At 46.0% G+C, this 17231-nt stretch overlaps 1 protein-coding gene across 2 annotated transcripts in view; it reads left to right on the forward strand.

Annotated features, from left to right (window-relative positions):
- Positions 1–642: 642 nt before the first annotated feature.
- Positions 643–17231, forward strand: part of tmem218 (transmembrane protein 218) — a 21810-nt gene continuing 5221 nt past the window's right edge. Inside the window, exons 1-2 of one of the 2 annotated variants that reach the window (XM_086013463.1) lie at positions 643–1028; positions 2621–2723. In XM_086013463.1, coding sequence (XP_085869589.1) covers positions 919–1028; positions 2621–2723 — 213 coding nt within the window. In that variant the 5' untranslated portion in view covers positions 643–918. Of the gene's footprint in view, positions 1029–1552; positions 1974–2620; positions 2724–17231 lie in introns of those variants that run through there. The other variant, XM_086013464.1, reaches the window with a different exon arrangement.

Below are 17231 nucleotides of genomic sequence, written 5' to 3' on the forward strand. Positions count from 1 at the left end.
TATGATTTTTAATTGTTATTATTTAATTTTATTCCAAACATGCAAATGATATACCGCGTATATATGAACAGTAGAGTAATAGTACAACATGGACATTCAAGACATCGTAAAAAGGAAAACAACACAGTAATTTCACATACGTGTTCAAATGTCTTCGTATAAATGTAAAAGCACACTATGAGTAGTTTACCAAAATCACATTTTGAAGGTGGACCAAGCCCGCCCCCTGTCGGCTCTCTTCAACTACTACATGTCTTTAAATTAGTTACATCACTTACCGTACTGTACTGTACTGTACTGTACTGTACTTGGAACAAACAGCGCGGGTTTGGATGAGCGTGATGTCACATGAAAAACCTAGAAAATGCTTAATCTTTTTTGCCGACTTTATTTTTTACATATACATGCATGTGCGTGTGGGGGGGGGGGGCGCGTGTGACACTATACTGCAATAGAATACCTAATGGACATTACAAACAAAATGGATAACATAACCTGTTATTATTTGACGAATCCGTGTACGAACAAGGCCCAGAGAACCCAGAACATACTCTATAATTCCCTAATACACACGAGGCCCAAGTGTTTGAGCAACAACTCATTCGATTGGCTACTCAAGATTTGAGCTAACCAATTACATTTTAGTTAGCTGTTACCAGGAAGTATTGAATGGTCGTATGTGTTGGAGTTAAAATTGAGCCATACAGTAATGTATTTTCGTTTAGACTTAATTACTTCAAAATTTGACATGAACAAGGCACATGTGTGATCTTACACATTAGAAAGCACTGTAATTCTAATGTACAGCCACCAGCGTTATGCAATCCACAATGAGTACGTGAATGTTAGCAGGTAGTTTAAATACGCCGCAACAACGTTCGATAGTCAAGACGGATTTGCCTGATAAACCACCATCAAATGGCTACTACAGTCTTGGGAGTTGGTACAGGCGTTTTCGTCATCACTGCTGTTTGGATTGTGACTTTTGTGCTCTGCGTAATGCTTCTGAGGGCATCTGGATCATCAAAGTGAGTGCTATATCAGACGTCACACGTCCTCACACAAACCACAATACTGTAATTCTGTGTCTATAAACTTTTTGAGTCCAACATGATCTTAAATACTGGTGGTTTCCCAAAGAATTCTGTCCATGATCTCAGATCCGATATTTCATTCGTTAGTTTTCTTAACAAGACTTAATGGAATTAAGCTATTTAAACATCGCAATAACGTAACAAGCAGATGCCGTGTGCGTTTTTTTAAACATGTCTGAGCAAGCACAGGTGATGGTATTGTTATCAATACGTCTTGTACTATCTTAGCATCGTAAAACGCATATGTTTGTTATCAAATGTCCCTCAAATAGTTTACTAGAAGGGAATAACTGTGAGTCTAAATTAAACAATAGACGAAGAAATGTAGAGAGAGACTATTTGGAGGTTCCATTAAGGTCTGTGTCCTCGACCGAAAGACAAGATAAAGAAGTAACGTTGCGCCTCTATGTACGTTCATGAGTCAATCGCTTTTATGTTACGGTGTATCTTGTCGTGTGTTAACAAGTTGCAGTGCAGCGACCAATAACGGGTTTCGGTTTCTAGTTCTAGCACGTTAGCTGCTGTTAGCTAAAACCCGCAAACAAAACAGGCTACAGCCATATTTCATCACGATCAGGAATGATTTGACGTCGGGTGGCTAGTATTTATTGAACAGTTAACGTTCCCGTTTTTATTTTTCTATTTTAGTTTTGTTTACCACGTACGGTTTTCACCAAGCGTGAGTTAGCGTCAGCATCATTTATAGTCCCCGGTTATTATTTATTTTATTCCGGTTCGTTGGATAAACAGCTTTCAAAGTGAACAAAAAATGGAAAGTCCATCTCCCTGGGTTGGCCAAGGCGTTTTCATCATTGCAGCTGTTTTAATAGTGGCTCTCGTGCTTGGGTTAGCACTGCAAAGAGCAACTGGATCGCTGACGTGAGAGCAGCATCAAAACACGCAACACTACACACCAAGATAAATGCAAGGGGGAGGAATTCTGGCTAAAGAATAAGTGAAACTACATTTTATCAAGTAATACCAGCAAATACACTTTTTTTATTGTATTGGTATCAATCACAGAAACCCTTTGAAATGTGTGCCCTTTCATTTCATTATTGTTTTGCATGGTTAAAAAACAAACCAGGAGCCCTACAAATGGGACATTACATGGTACATAAAACTGCTAAGATTCTACAAACAAACACACTCTTCATTTACCCGAAGTGCACACAGAGATATGGTCGACTGATGTAAACAAGCAGTTTAAGCTACTTAAAGGAACGTTAAAAACGACAGTGCAAAGCCTAAATTGTATTGATAAACCCTTTGACAATGATACATACTGTATAATTTATGTAATACTAAGTGTTAGGTACTTTTTTTCTTGGGGAGCGATGAAAGCCAAGTCAGATTAAGAGCCTAAATGTAATACGGTATTTACTATTTTCATGGTTTGAAAAAATAAACAGTTTAGTTATATGACAGTTATATGAAATTATCCTGAGATAACCTCTCTGCTCACATCACTTTAATTTGTCTTCACTGTATGAAATATATAGTTTGTGTGGTTTTGTTTTTTCCAGGCTAGGAGTTATCCCGGTTTTCCTGTTGGCTCTCATCATAACCCTGGCACTCGTGTTTTTCCCTCGAAGCCCAACGACCCCATCTGCTGTCAAAGAGAGAGAGGTGAAGGCCTTTGCTGATCTGAAACAAGCTTCCATTTACACATTCCTTCTAAATCACATTTAGTATGCACAGCAAATGTTAGCTTTTAGAATAAACTCAGTTAGTAAAGCAACAACAACATTTTAGTTCTAGTGTACATAATTCCAGAGCTGATTAAAAGTATTTTATTTAGTTCATCATGAGCACCTTTGTCAGAGTAATATTTTAACTCCTCAGGTTCTAATCTGAGTGCAACACTTAAAAATACATAATTCAATCCTGTTTCAAGAGTTGAAAATTCATATTATTTATATTTTATTGAAAAAATACTGCTATATTTTTCACAAAGATTTAGAACTACCGGTACTACTTGGGCCTCAGCTATCCAGTGTGGCTTGGATGGTTGTAGTTGTCTCAACCCGAAAGAAGCACGATACCCATCAACCCCACATTACCACATTAGTATCTGAGCTCGTCACCACTATAACGTAGACAGCATGAGATGGGGGGAAAAACAAACCATGCACCAAAAGGGGGCATGCGGGGGGGGTTGGTTCTGTTAGGACAACATTGTGTTGACTTCACTGTTGTCGAAGTACCGGTACATAAAAACAATGAAAAATGTCACATCGATCCCATTTTGGCACATAATAGTTTTCTTGGAAGTCATACAGTTATACAATTCCAAAGCCCCAATTGATGTACATTACTGACATCGTACAAGCACAAAATGACTGTTTATGAAAGTGGATATGTGCTTCATCATGTGAGACTTACCTTCGCAATGATGAGAATTCATTGACGGAGAGTTGTTTGACATCTTTCACCCACCCACACACAAACTAGGTGTAGGACTCAAGTGATTTGAAAGCTTTCATGTCTTGCAATGTGTATGTATTTATGGCGGCCACTAGGGATGTTCCAATCGATCGGCCACCTATCATGATTGGCTGATTTTGGTGAAAAATGACATGATTCGAATATTTGATTAAAGCCTTTCATTACTGAACAAAATTTCATTTCAAACTTTCATTATCCGATCACCTGCAGCTCACGCTTCGCAGTCTACAGCCATGAAGGCCAGCCTGTGTGCAGTGTTGTATCATCACCCCCTGATGCAGTGCTGTCACAGTGCAGTATGTGACATTATTGCCACAGGGTGATGCATCGTGGCTCATATTTTTAGAATATACAGAGAATCCATGTGATCGCAATCGGTATCGATCGATCTCACTCATGGATGATCGTGTCATAAAACCCTGATCAGAACATCACTAGTGTTCACTAAATACTTCACGATATCGTGATACAAGCTATTCGACAAGTTTCATAATCCATTGAGAAGTCCTCCTTCGGCCCGTGTGGATCGATTACATTAATCAAATGAAGTTTCAACTTGTGCCCTGCGATTGGCTGGCAACCAGTTCAGGGTGTCCTCCGCCTACTGCCCAAAGACAGCTGGGATAGGCTCCAGCACGCCCCGCGACCCTTGTGAGGAGAAGCGGTACAGATAATGGATGGATGGAAGTTTCAACTTGTATCGCTCCAAGGACTGTTGATCTAAACCATGGGCGTCCAAACTCGGTCCTCAAGGGCTGCTCTCCTGCCTGTTTTCCATCTCTCCCAGCTGCAACACACCTGGCCCGGAAAAACGTTGATTGGCTGGGAGATTAAACTTTAAAACTGGAGCAATTACCACAATCAAACCTGTTGGAGAGGCCAGAGCTCTGAGTTAATCAAACCGTTAGCTAAATGATGAGAAAATATTAGCATTAATGCACGAACGTTAGCTTTGTTGTCAAGCGCGATATGGCAGATGTTTTTTGTTGTATAGAAAATAAACTCGTTACACACATTACCAAGTGCATGGATGATTAGTACATCAACGGCATATATAAAGATTGCCACTTGACTCTGGTTCGAGGACTTAATTCATCACAATATGTTCTTCCATCATTACTATTTATTGTTTCGTTTTGTTTATTTATTTATTGAATTGCTAGCTTTTAGATACGATGTCACGAAAGGGGCACAGCAGCCACACGGGGAGAATTGGTTTCAGTGAGCCAAGGGTTTTAGTTCCGGATGAGAAAAGCCACCAAAATAACTCATATTTCATAATAAAATAGATCACCATTGTACCAAAGGTATTATATAATCATATATGAAAGCATAAAATAGAATGATACAGGCACTTTAACTTACCTTTGCTCACTGGACCACCAGCAATATTTTATCCTCGCCAGGTGCGTGAGTCTGAGCAAACTCTTGAAACAGCATACAGCTTTGGCTGCTGGTTGGCTGTTACTCACTGCACGACAACCAATCACATGGTCAATAATGCCAATAATGGCCAAAATGCTAAATATCGGCCTAGATAATCGGCATGGCCGATATTGGGTCTATCACCAGTCAAGCGGTCATATGGATGATAGACCATCTAGATGGTCACTGAGGAGGATCCCTTTTCTGTCATGGACCTTGTTAATGAGAGATAACGCTGCTTTTGCATTAGTTCTGTATTCTGTTGATGTTTGGCGCTGCTTTTTTGCATGCCAAGTCACGGCATTTGTTGTTGTAGCTTATCTCCAAAGAATTAATGCGAGAGGTACCATATAGCGTAGACTGGTAGATCATAGACCTGACAAATTAATCCAGACGACTGCTTACACTTTAACATTCACACAGACTGTAGAGAGCTCAGAAGCACATATAATATTTAAACAACTGATAGATACACAACCTGTTCCAAAACCTAATGTCATCTTTAATAGAAGCATTTACTTTTGTATTTACACATTTGCATGTGTGTACTCTGTATACAAGCTTGCCACAAAGGCCTGCTACGCTTTATCTTTGTCCAACAGTAACACAGAACAAACACTCCCCCATGTAGCCTCTGGGTCGGGCCAGTAAGCCAGACAAATCTGCCAAGCAAGCTGCCACCCAAAAGAAAAAGCAGAGCAGAGCCTTGTCCTGGCCTGCTCACATTTTGCTAGCTTTTTGTTCAAACCCCGATATTGCCAAGCAAGAGAGCGGCAGTACATCCAGGTTTTCTGCACAAGGTCTTTCTGCTAAAATCAACCCAATGATTGATGACTGTTTTGAGCTTGTACTGTCCATCTTGCCCCAAGGTTAATGATACATAGAAATAATTGAATATATATATATATATATATATATATATATATATATATATATATATATATATATATATATATATATATATATATATATATATAGTAATGTTATGTTATGTTTCGTCGCTCTCCTGTGAAAAACACTCATGTCCATAAATACTTAAGTAATACTTAAGCACAATATAAATAAATATATACTCTCAAAACAATATTGCAGCATTTAGAAAAATAATAAATACAAAGAGTAGTGGCAACTCTTTCTGCTTTCTTGCCACTGTAGGAGCGGGTGGATAACAACCAGTTTGACGCAACAGATATCTTCCCTCTCAGACTCTTCATATCTTGTTTACTGAAAAGGAAAATAAATACAAACACAAGCCAAATCCTCGCCTATTCCTATTATAGTCAACATAACTTGCCAACATATGTTCGATGATTCTTTCATGTGTCTAACGTTGTCGGTCAGAAAACTGTGACCACCACCCGACCTTCTGAATGAGAATGAACGGCACTTCACATGACCAATACATAATCAACTAACACTATGCACATGCGTTACTCAGGGGTGATTAAAGACGGTTTCCTACATAATACAAAACTAATATTTCCTCTTTCATAAATTTACACATTGTGCATCTCAAAATAATATTTAAGAAAATAATAATAATGAATTCAAAACAAAAAAACATACTTATTCTCTTACATACTTACTTATACATTACTTAAGTATACTTACTTCTACTTACTTATACATTACATACTCTCATACATACTTATGGCTCTTACATTTCCAGCCCCAACCTCGAAAGGCCCAAAAAAGGCCACCCCTACGTTCGTAAACGGAGGCTGATCTGGTGTAATGCGATCCAATGGCAGATCTGCTAATTTTTGCTCTCCCGTCCGACTGATGAACCTTCTGCAGACAGTACATCTTGAAAGGATGCCCCTGGTTGCTGAGTTTACTTGAGGTATTCAGTACTTGGTGCGCAGCTTGGCCAACATGTAGTTACGTCCACTATGTCCTATTTCTTTGTGGACGTGTTGCAAGACGGGAGCAGCGATCCGGAAACTCCTGCACAGAATTGCAGGGTGCTTTGTCACTTCTGGCAGTGACAGTTTGGAGAGACGTCCGCCTACTCTCATGATTCCATCCTTCAGAAAGGGATCCAGTTTGTAGATTGGACTAGTCTTCCTCAAATGTCCAGTGTTTCGTAGAGCTAACATTTCTTCCGGGTAAGTTTGTTGCTGACTAACCCATATCAGCTCGTTCTCAGCCTCTTCTATCTTCTATGGTGAGCAAGGTTGGCTAAAGTGTCATCCTAAATTTTCTCATGTGCTCTGTTGCCATCTGCTCTTGTCGGTTTGGCTGGCTCTCAGTCAATCTGCCTTTGTCCATGAAGACCTTTATTTCTTCCCTCAGGTTCAGCAGCAACTGTTTCAGCTAGAAAATCCACACGCCTGCACTTTTCAGCTTCGTCCATTCAGAGTAACACAGGACTAACTCATTCAAGGCCAGCGCCTTTTCCTATCGATCCTCAACATTCACAGCACAAAATTTGACCTCGGGATCATCTTGGGGTAGGTCTTTCACATAAGGCACTTCAGGCCAATCTTTCTGAGACTCCAGAAGGAAACTTGGGCCTAGCAACCATGTCTTGCTTTCAATGAAATTCTTCACTTTCATTCCCCTTGAAGCTTGGTCTGCTGGGTTGTCTCTGGACTTCACATAATGCCACTGGGAAGGATGGCTACGTTCTCTTATCACTGTGACCCTGTTTGCGACAAACGTCTTAAAGCAACTGTGTTTGTTTTCAATGTATCTCAAAACTGTGGTGCTGTTGGTCCAAAAGATGGGAACTTGGAGTGGCACTTGCAGTTCACGTCGCAACATCTGCTCCATCTTGACAGCCACCACTGCAGCTGTCAGTTCCAGCCACGGGATTGTGACACGTTTCAAAGGAACTACCTTTGCTTTTCCCATCAAAAGAGTGCAACACTTCTCCCCAGCCTGGTTTGACATGAGCAGGTAGGTAGCTGCGCCATAGGCAGTCACTGATGTATCAGCGAAATGGTGTAATTGTGCTGATTGCACGGGTCCAAAGGTCACTGGCTTCACACACCTTCTTACTGTGAATCCCTCCAACAGATTCTTCTTTGCCAACCATTCATGCCATCTGTGGGCATGACAGTTCTTGATCTCTTGGTCCCAGCCGCATTTTTCACACAGGGTCCTTAGGTTCTGCTTCGCGGGCAGAGTAACTGGCGCCAAGAACCCTAGGGGGTCGTATAATGCCCTGACTATAGACAGAATCCCGCACCTTGTCATAGGCCTTTCAGGAACATTCAGTTGAAACTTGAAACTGTCTGAGGACACCCAAAGCATGCTCCATGGGAGGCATGTTGTGGCATAGGTCCAAGTCTTTCATACCGATTGCACGATCTTCCGGGATGGTCGACAGAACATCTTTACTGGAACTGACCCTCTTAGTCAACTTAAAACCACCCAAGGCGCATAGATTCTTCACGAGCTGAATTGCTTGAGCCTCTGAGGGTACTGACTTCAAGCAGTCATCGACGTAAAAGTTGCAGAGAACGGTATCAGCTGCTTCTGTGCTTGCTGTTCCCCTGTTGTCTTCGGCTGTTTTCCTCAAGGCGGAAGATGAGCAACTGGGTGAAGACGTAGCACCGAAAAGGTGAACAGTCATTCTGAATTCGTCCATCTTTTCGCTTAGGTTGCCCTCCGGCCACCACAGAAAACGTAGAAGATCAGCATCCTCTTCAGGTAGAATATCGCCTTGACATCTGCCATCAACACCACTGGTTCTTGCCTGAATCTGACTAGAACACCAATCAGGACATTGGTAAGATTCGGGCCCTGCAGCAACTCATCGTTAAGAGAGACTCCTCTGTAGGTTGCTGTGCAATCAAAGACCACACAAACCTTTTTTTTCTTAGGGTGGTACACCCTGTGGTGGAGAATGTACCACACCCTGCCATCATCACGCTGCAACTGCTATTTGGAGACCTTGATAGCATATCCCTTTTCAATGACATCCTTCATCATTGTCTTGTAGTTTTCATGGAACCTTATGTGTCTTTTCAATTTCCTTTTCAAGCTGATGGCGTATTGTTCTGCAATACAGCGATTGTTTGGCATTCTGACTGTCTCATCTTTCAGTGGCAGGCTCACACAGTAATGCCCATCCACCAGTCTGGCTGAACTGCTCACCAGAGACATGAACTTGCAGTCCTCCTGTGACATTTCTTCTTTTTCTTCACATTCACGCTCTGGGAAATCTACGTTGAACTGTTGTCTTAACATCTGTTCTATGTCAACAACTGAAAGATAATTAACTGTGGCTCTCACCAGCGTCACTCTCCTTCACACTTCGTAGAGGCCCGTTAATCACCCAGCCTAAGGCAGTTCGGACTGCATAAGGACCACCTCCTTCTCTATGAACCACTTGCCATGGCCTTCGGGACGTTGGTGCCTATAAGCAGGCCGACCTTAGAATTAATCTAAGGCAGAAACACATCTTTCAGATAAGGCCAACATGCAATGTCTTCCTGCTTGGGTATGTTTTTTTTCTGAACTGGAATGAAGCTGTGGGTGTATACCCTGGGCAATTCTATGTATACGTCTCCCTCCACACCACACACTTCTAAGTCGGACAGGACAAATGTCTTCAACATATTACTATCATCTGCTCTGCTACAGCTCATGATGTTGAAAAGAATTTGTGTTTGTCTGCCCCTGAGTTTCAGCTTTCGTAGAAGGTCTTCAGTGCAAAAGCTTGTGGTGCTGCCAGGATCCATAAAAGCATACGTTTTCACATATCTATCACTACTCTTAGATTTGACCTTGACAGGCAAAAAAGCTAATGCACATTTGCTTCCAGCCCCAATATAGGAACAAGCTTCATTAGACACACATGCGTTGGAGATTTCCTCACTCTCAAGGCTGTCATCTTTCTTTCTTTCAGCTGTCACGCTGTCTTTTTTTTCCCTATCAACGGGCACACTGTCTCCTTTTTTTCCATGTGCAACAGGTATGGATGTCTTTGCGAACATGTTTGACACCATATTTTCTTTTTGCAGTCTTTGCTGAGGTGTCCTGGGAAAAGACATCCAAAGCACAGGCCTTTGGATTTTAGAAAATCCAATCTTTTTTCTGTAGTGTTTGTTCTCTAATTTTTCTGCACTCTGCCAAAGTATGTTTGTTTTGGCAGTAGACACAAGGCTTCTGCAAAGCTACATGAACAGTTTTTTTAACTGTCATATTTTGTTCCTTTTCTTCTTGTGGTGCTTCATCTCCTCTAGCAAAACTGCTATTTCCCTTCTGACTACTTTTCTTGGCATAATAGTCCCTTTGGCCCTTCCCTTCCTTTATTGCATGAGGCTCTGACGTGCTTCCAAATAGGGGATTTGTGATGATCTTCGCCTGGCGATCAATGCTGAGAATCTTGCATGTCCTCTCCCCTTCTCTTCAATTTCAAGAGCAGTCACTCTCCACTTCTCACACAATTTATAGGGAAGCTTAGAAAGAACAGCTTGCATATTAGTGGGGTTGTCCATTTCCTGCATGAACTCCAAGTCTCCCATTGTGTTCTTGCAGCCAGTTAGGAACAGCGCATAGGCATTTAGCGCTTCATCTTCTTGTTTGAGGCTAGGCCAATTCAATGCCTTCTCCATATAAGCATTTGCTATCTTTAACTCGTTGCCGTAGTGTTTCTTCAACAGCTTTCTGGCTTCCTTGTAGCCTTTTTCAGATGGCATATGCTCACAGCTATGGACTAGTTCCTGCGCTTCCCCACTGGTATGTTGCTCTTGGTAGTAGACATGTCTTGATGGGTATCAGCTTTGCTCTCAACAGCATGTTCGAATGATCTAATGAACGACTTGTAAGTGAGCGGGTCACCTTTAAACACCAGAACTTCTTTACGTGGTAAGCTTGACAAATTGTGGCGTTTAACAAGCATCTCTGTGATGACATTTTTTCTTTGTAACACCTGATATAGGTTGTCGTCATCATTCACTTGTCTTGCAACCTGTCTCTGGTTGCTACCAACAGGCTGGTGTAATCCAAGACCAGAACTCCCTGCTACTCTTTTCACTGATGGCTGTTCACGATCATCATTTTCCTCCTTCACCTGGCGTCTTGAGGACGCGCTGGAGACATAGCTGCTCGTCCCATCTTCATCCATCCATCCATCCATTATCTCCCGCTTATCCGAAGTCGGGTCGCGGAGGCAGCAGCTTCAGCAGGGAAGCCCAGACTTCCCTCTCCCCAGCAACATCCTCCAGCTCTTCCGGAAGGATCCCAAGGCGTTCCCAGGCAAGCCGGGAGACATAGTCTCTCCAGCGTGTTCTGGGTCGTCCTCGGGGTCTCCTGCCGGTGGGACATGCCCGGAACACCTCACCAGGGAGGCGTCCAGGAGGCATCCTAATCAGATGCCCGAGCCACCTCAACTGGCTCCTCTCGATGCGGAGGAGCAGCGGCTCGACTCTGAGTCCCTCCCGGATGGCCGAACTTCTCACCCTATCTCTAAGGGAGAGCCCGGACACCCTGCGAAGGAAACCCATTTCGGCCGCTTGTATCCGAGATCTTGTTCTTTCGGTCATGACCCACAGCTCATGACCATAGGTGAGAGTAGGAACGTAGATCGACCGGTAAATTGAGAGCCTCGCCTTTCGGCTAAGCTCCTTCTTCACCACGACAGACCGATACAGGGTCCGCATCACAGCAGACGCTGCACCGATCCGCCTGTCGATCTCCCGTTCCATCTTACCCTCACTCGTGAACAAGACCCCAAGATACTTGAACTCCTCCACTTGGGGCAGAATCTCATCCCCGACCCGGAGAGGGCACGCCACCCTTTTCCGACTGAGGACCATGGTCTCAGATTTGGAGGTGCTGATCTTCATTCCGACCGTTTCACACTCGGCTGCGAACCGCTCCAGCGAGAGTTGGAGATCGCGGCTTGAAGAAGCCAACAGTACCACATCATCTGCAAAAAGCAGAGATGCAATACTGAGGCCACCAAACCGGACCCCCTCGACACCTCGGCTGCGCCTAGAAATTCTGTCCATAAAGGTTATGAACAGAATCGGTGACAAAGGGCAGCCTTGGCGGAGTCCAACCCCCACAGGAAACGAATCCGACTTACTGCCGGCAATTCGGACCAAACTCTGGCATCGGTGGTACAGGGACCGGACAGCCCTTTTCAGGGGGCTCGGTACCCCGTACTCCCGAAGCACCCCCCACAGAACTCCCCGAGGGACACGGTCGAACGCCTTCTCCAAGTCCACAAAACACATGTAGACCGGTTGGGCAAACTCCCATGCACCCTCGAGGACCCTGCCGAGGGTGTAGAGCTGGTCCACTGTTCCACGGCCAGGACGAAAACCACATTGCTCCTCCTGAATCCGGGATTCGACCTTCCGACGGACCCTCCTCCCTAGCACCCCTGAATAGACCTTGCCGGGGAGGCTGAGGAGTGTGATCCCTCTGTAATTGGAGCACACCCTCCGGTCCCCCTTCTTAAAAAGGGGGACCACCACCCCGGTCTGCCAATCCAGAGGCACTGTCCCCGATGTCCACGCAATGCTGAAGAGACGTGTCAACCATGACAGCCCCTCAACATCCAGAGCCTTTATGAACTCCGGGCGGATCTCATCCACCCCCGGGGCCTTGCCACCAAGGAGTTTTTTGACTACCTCGGTGACTTCAACCCCAGAGATAGGAGAGCCCACCTCAGAGTCTCCAGGCTCTGCTTCCTCAGCGGAAGGCGTGTCGGTGGAATTGAGGAGGTCTTCGAAGTACTCTCCCCACCGATCCACAACGTCCCGAGTTGAGGTCAGCAGCACCCCATCTCCACTATAAACAGTGTTAATGGTGCACTGCTTCCCCCTCCTGAGACGCCGGATGGTGGACCAGAATTTCCTCGAAGCCGTCCGGAAGTCATTTTCCATGGCCTCCCCGAACTCCTCCCACACCCGGGTTTTTGCCTCAGCAACCGCCAGGGCTGCATTCCGCTTGGCCAGCCGGTACCCGTCAGCTGCCTCCGGGGTCCCGCAGGCCAAAAAGGCCCGATAGGACTCCTTCTTCAGCTGGACAGCATCCCTTACCGCTGGTGTCCACCAGCGGGTTCGGGGATTGCCGACACGACAGGCACCGACCACCTTGCGGCCACAGCTCCGATCGGCCGCCTCAACAATCGAGGCACGAAACATGGTCCACTCGGACTCGATGTCCCCCGCCTCCCCCGGGACCTGGGAAAAGTTCTGCCGGAGGTGGGAGTTGAAACTCCTTCTGACAGGGGATTCTGCCAGACGTTCCCAGCAAACCCTCACAATACGTTTGGGTCTGCCAGGTCGGACCGGCATCTTCCCCCACCATCGGAGCCAACTCACCACCAGATGGTGATCAGTTGACAGCTCCGCCCCTCTCTTCACCCGAGTGTCCAAAACATGCGGCCGCAAGTCCGATGATACGACTACAAAGTCGATCATCGAACTGCGGCCTAGGGTATCCTGGTGCCAAGTGCACATATGGACACCCTTATGCTTGAACATGGTGTTCGTTATGGACAATCCGTGATGAGCACATAAGTCCAGTAACCGAACACCGCTCGGGTTCAGATCGGGGGGGCCGTTCCTCCCAATCACACCTCTCCAGGTCTCACTGTCATTGCCCACGTGAGCATTGAAGTCCCCCAGCAGAACGATGGAGTCCCCAGGTGGAGCGCCCTCCAGCACACCCTCCAAGGACTCCAAAAAGGGTGGGTACTCTGCGCTGCCATTTGGTGCATAAGCACAAACAACAGTCAGGACCCGTCCCCCCACCCTCAGGCGGAGGGAGGCTACCCTCTCGTCCACCGGGGTAAACCCCAATGTACAGGCGCCAAGCCGGGGGGCAATAAGTATGCCCACACCTGCTCGGCGCCTCTCACCCTGGGCAACTCCAGAGTGGAAGAGTGTCCAACCCCTCTCGAGAGGACTGGGACCAGAACCCAAGCTGTGCGTGGAGGTGAGCCCGACTATATCTAATCGGAACCTCTCAGCCTCACACACCAGCTCAGGCTCCTTCCCTGCCAGAGAGGTGACATTCCATGTCCCAAGAGCTAGTTTTTGCTGCCGGGGATCGGACCGCCAAGGTCCCCGTCTTCCGCCGCCGCCCAGCTCACACGGCACCCGACCCCTTTGGCCCCTCCCACCATTGGTGAGCCCATGGGAAGGGGGACCCACGTATCCTTTTCGGGCTGAGCCCGGCCGGGCCCCATGGGTGCAGGCCCGGCCACCAGGCGCTCGCCATCGAGCCCCACCTCCAGGCCTGGCTCCAGATGGGGGCCCCGGTGAACCGCGTCCGGGCGAGGGAAAACGTGGTCCGTTAATTTTACTCATCATAAAGGGTCATTTTGAGCCGTGCTTAGTCTGGTCCCTCACCTAGGACCTGTTTGCCATGGGTGACCCTACCAGGGGCATAAAGCCCCAGACAACGTAGCTCCTAGGATCATTGGGGCGCGCAAACCCCTCCACCACGATAAGGTGACGGCTCACGGGGGGGTCCCATCTTCATATGACTCCAAAACTTTCAATTTCGCTGTTGACTCTGCAAGCGCTCTTTCCACTATCAACTTCTCTTTTCTAGCCTTTAACTGTGCTTCTTCCAGCTCCAAAGCCTGCTTTTGTTCCAATACTGCTGCTCTTGCTAGAAGAGCTGCATGCTCTACTTCTTCTTTGGCATGTACAGCTGACACAGAGCTCCTTAAAGTCTTCTTGACACACCTGAGGCTGATTCACCTTTAATCTTACGTCTACAATCCTGTAGAGTAACTTGTGGAACACTATCACCCACATCAATGTCATCTTGAAGTGAAACATCTGACGGTGCAATTGGAAGAACTTTTATTTTCTCACACTGATGACTGACCCAATCCAAAAAAATTTCCATGTATTCCTTTAATGCAGTTAATTTGTTACTGAACCATTCCTGATCCACTTTCCTTGAATCCTCATCAAACAAAGGAATTATGGCATCATTCATTTCACTATTTCTTTATGCATGTGGCACACATCCCTTTGCAAGGGATTCTGAATTATGTATATATCTCCATTATTTTGCATTAGCCTATCTATTTTGTTCATCTTGGCTGTGAGTCTGCCAAGCTTTCCTTTTCTCCTTCCAATCAGATGATGCAGTTTGTCTTGCAAGGCCTTTTCAGTGGGCTTTGGTGCCCTCTTCTGGGCAAAATTGGCGGTTATCTGTTCTTTCTCTAGATCACAAATGTCAAAGTCAAGGCCCGCGGGCCACATCCGGCCCGCGAGAAGGTTTTCTACGGCCTCTGCGATGATATTGATTTATTATTAGATCCGGCCCACAGCAAGCCGGTGTAAGTAGCAGATGTGATCGGGTCCTTTGCGCCTGCCAATGACGTCACGCTTTAAAATATATTGTCCAAGAATACAGACGTAGTTTAATTATCACGTTTTTACTACCGTATTTTCCCGACTATAAATCGCAACTTTTTTCCTAGATTTTGAGACGTGCGGCTTATAGTCCGATGCGGCTATTCTGTGGATTTTTCTTCCACAGCTCGGTTCGCTCTAACCAGAATGACAGTACAATTCAATACAATACATTTCCCATTTACTGGATGTGACTGCAGGTAGAGGAGTTCACCAGGCGAGGGCGCCATAGACTAGGTTATTGCATTAGGTGCTGTAATGCTTTTATTCTATGTTTTCCTAGAGGTCCGTGAAATGCACATGAATGCGATTGGCTGATGTTACTGATGTTGTCCGTTCTGTTGTTTCGATGTGAAATTATTTATTTAGAACGTCGTGTGTTAGATTGACTGACTTTATTAACATAAAACAAGACAGGTGCATGTGTAGAATGTAGTAGAACAATAGATGGTGGAGTCTGGTGGACATTAGCTGACAAACTGGAGCGGCAGTCGGCAGTGAAATGAAGATATGTACTGTTTATTTTCTCTTGGTTCTCTTCTGTTTTAATTAGCAACGTTGCTGCAGTGTTAAAAGGCACTTTTAGGAAAAAATGTGCTCAGGTACATACATGTACATTTACAGTTCATAATCGTTCTGTAAACGCAGAAAATATAAAAGTTTTCAACATAGATAGGTGCGGCTTATATAAGGGTGCGGCTTATAGCCCGGAAAATACGGTCGCCCAACCGGCTGCTGTGGGCCGCAGCCGACGCCAATACAGTACGACAACCGTTCAGTCAATAAAGAGCCACGGCTCTCCTCTTCGTCCTCGGCTCCCATCCAGCGAGCCGCTCGATGCATTCATGAACCTCGGAAACAACACAACTTGGCAAGAAACACATTCGACCACAACACAGATAACCCAATTCGTTACACTATTCTGTCATAAATGTGTTTGTATCTATGTTTGCCAACCCCTGGATGTTGTTATAACGAACATTACCGCAACTTTTGCGAGGATCGTCCTTCGGTCGTCTACGTGCCGACTGAAGACTTCACGTCACTTGACGTGGCTTTCAGAATCGGATTGTGGTGAAAAGTTATTCGGAGTAAAACACGCTTTATTGCCCAGGAGTTGCCCAGGGTGAGAGGCGCCGAGCAGGTGTGGGCATACTTATTGCCCCCCGGCTTGGCGCCTGTACATTGGGGTTTACCCCGGTGGACGAGAGGGTAGCCTCCCTCCGCCTGAGGGTGGGGGGACGGGTCCTGACTGTTGTTTGTGCTTATGCACCAAACGGCAGCGCAGAGTACCCACCCTTTTTGGAGTCCTTGGAGGGTGTGCTGGAGGGCGCTCCACCTGGGGACTCCATCGTTCTGCTGGGGGACTTCAATGCTCACGTGGGCAATGACAGTGAGACCTGGAGAGGTGTGATTGGGAGGAACGGCCCCCGCGATCTGAACCCGAGCGGTGTTCGGTTACTGGACTTCTGTGCTCATCACGGATTGTCCATAACGAACACCATGTTCAAGCATAAGGGTGTCCATATGTGCACTTGGCACCAGGATACCCTAGGCCGCAGTTCGATGATCGACTTTGTAGTCGTATCATCGGACTTGCGGCCGCATGTTTTGGACACTCGGGTGAAGAGAGGGGCAGAGCTGTCAACTGATCACCATCTGGTGGTGAGTTGGCTCCGATGGTGGGGGAAGATGCCGGTCCGACCTGGCAGACCCAAACGTATTGTGAGGGTTTGCTGGGAACGTCTGGCAGAATCCCCTGTCAGAAGGAGTTTCAACTCCCACCTCCGGCAGAACTTTTCCCACGTCCCGGGGGAGGCGGGGGACATTGAGTCCGAGTGGACCATGTTTCGTGCCTCCATTGTTGAGGCGCCCGATCGGAGCTGTGGCCGCAAGGTGGTCGGTGCCTGTCGTGGCGGCA

Source organism: Filicampus tigris, chromosome 17, assembly GCF_054856515.1.
Source record: "Filicampus tigris isolate MCC_2025a chromosome 17, RoL_Ftig_1.0, whole genome shotgun sequence".
In the NCBI taxonomy this organism is placed as follows: Eukaryota; Metazoa; Chordata; class Actinopteri; order Syngnathiformes; family Syngnathidae; genus Filicampus; species Filicampus tigris.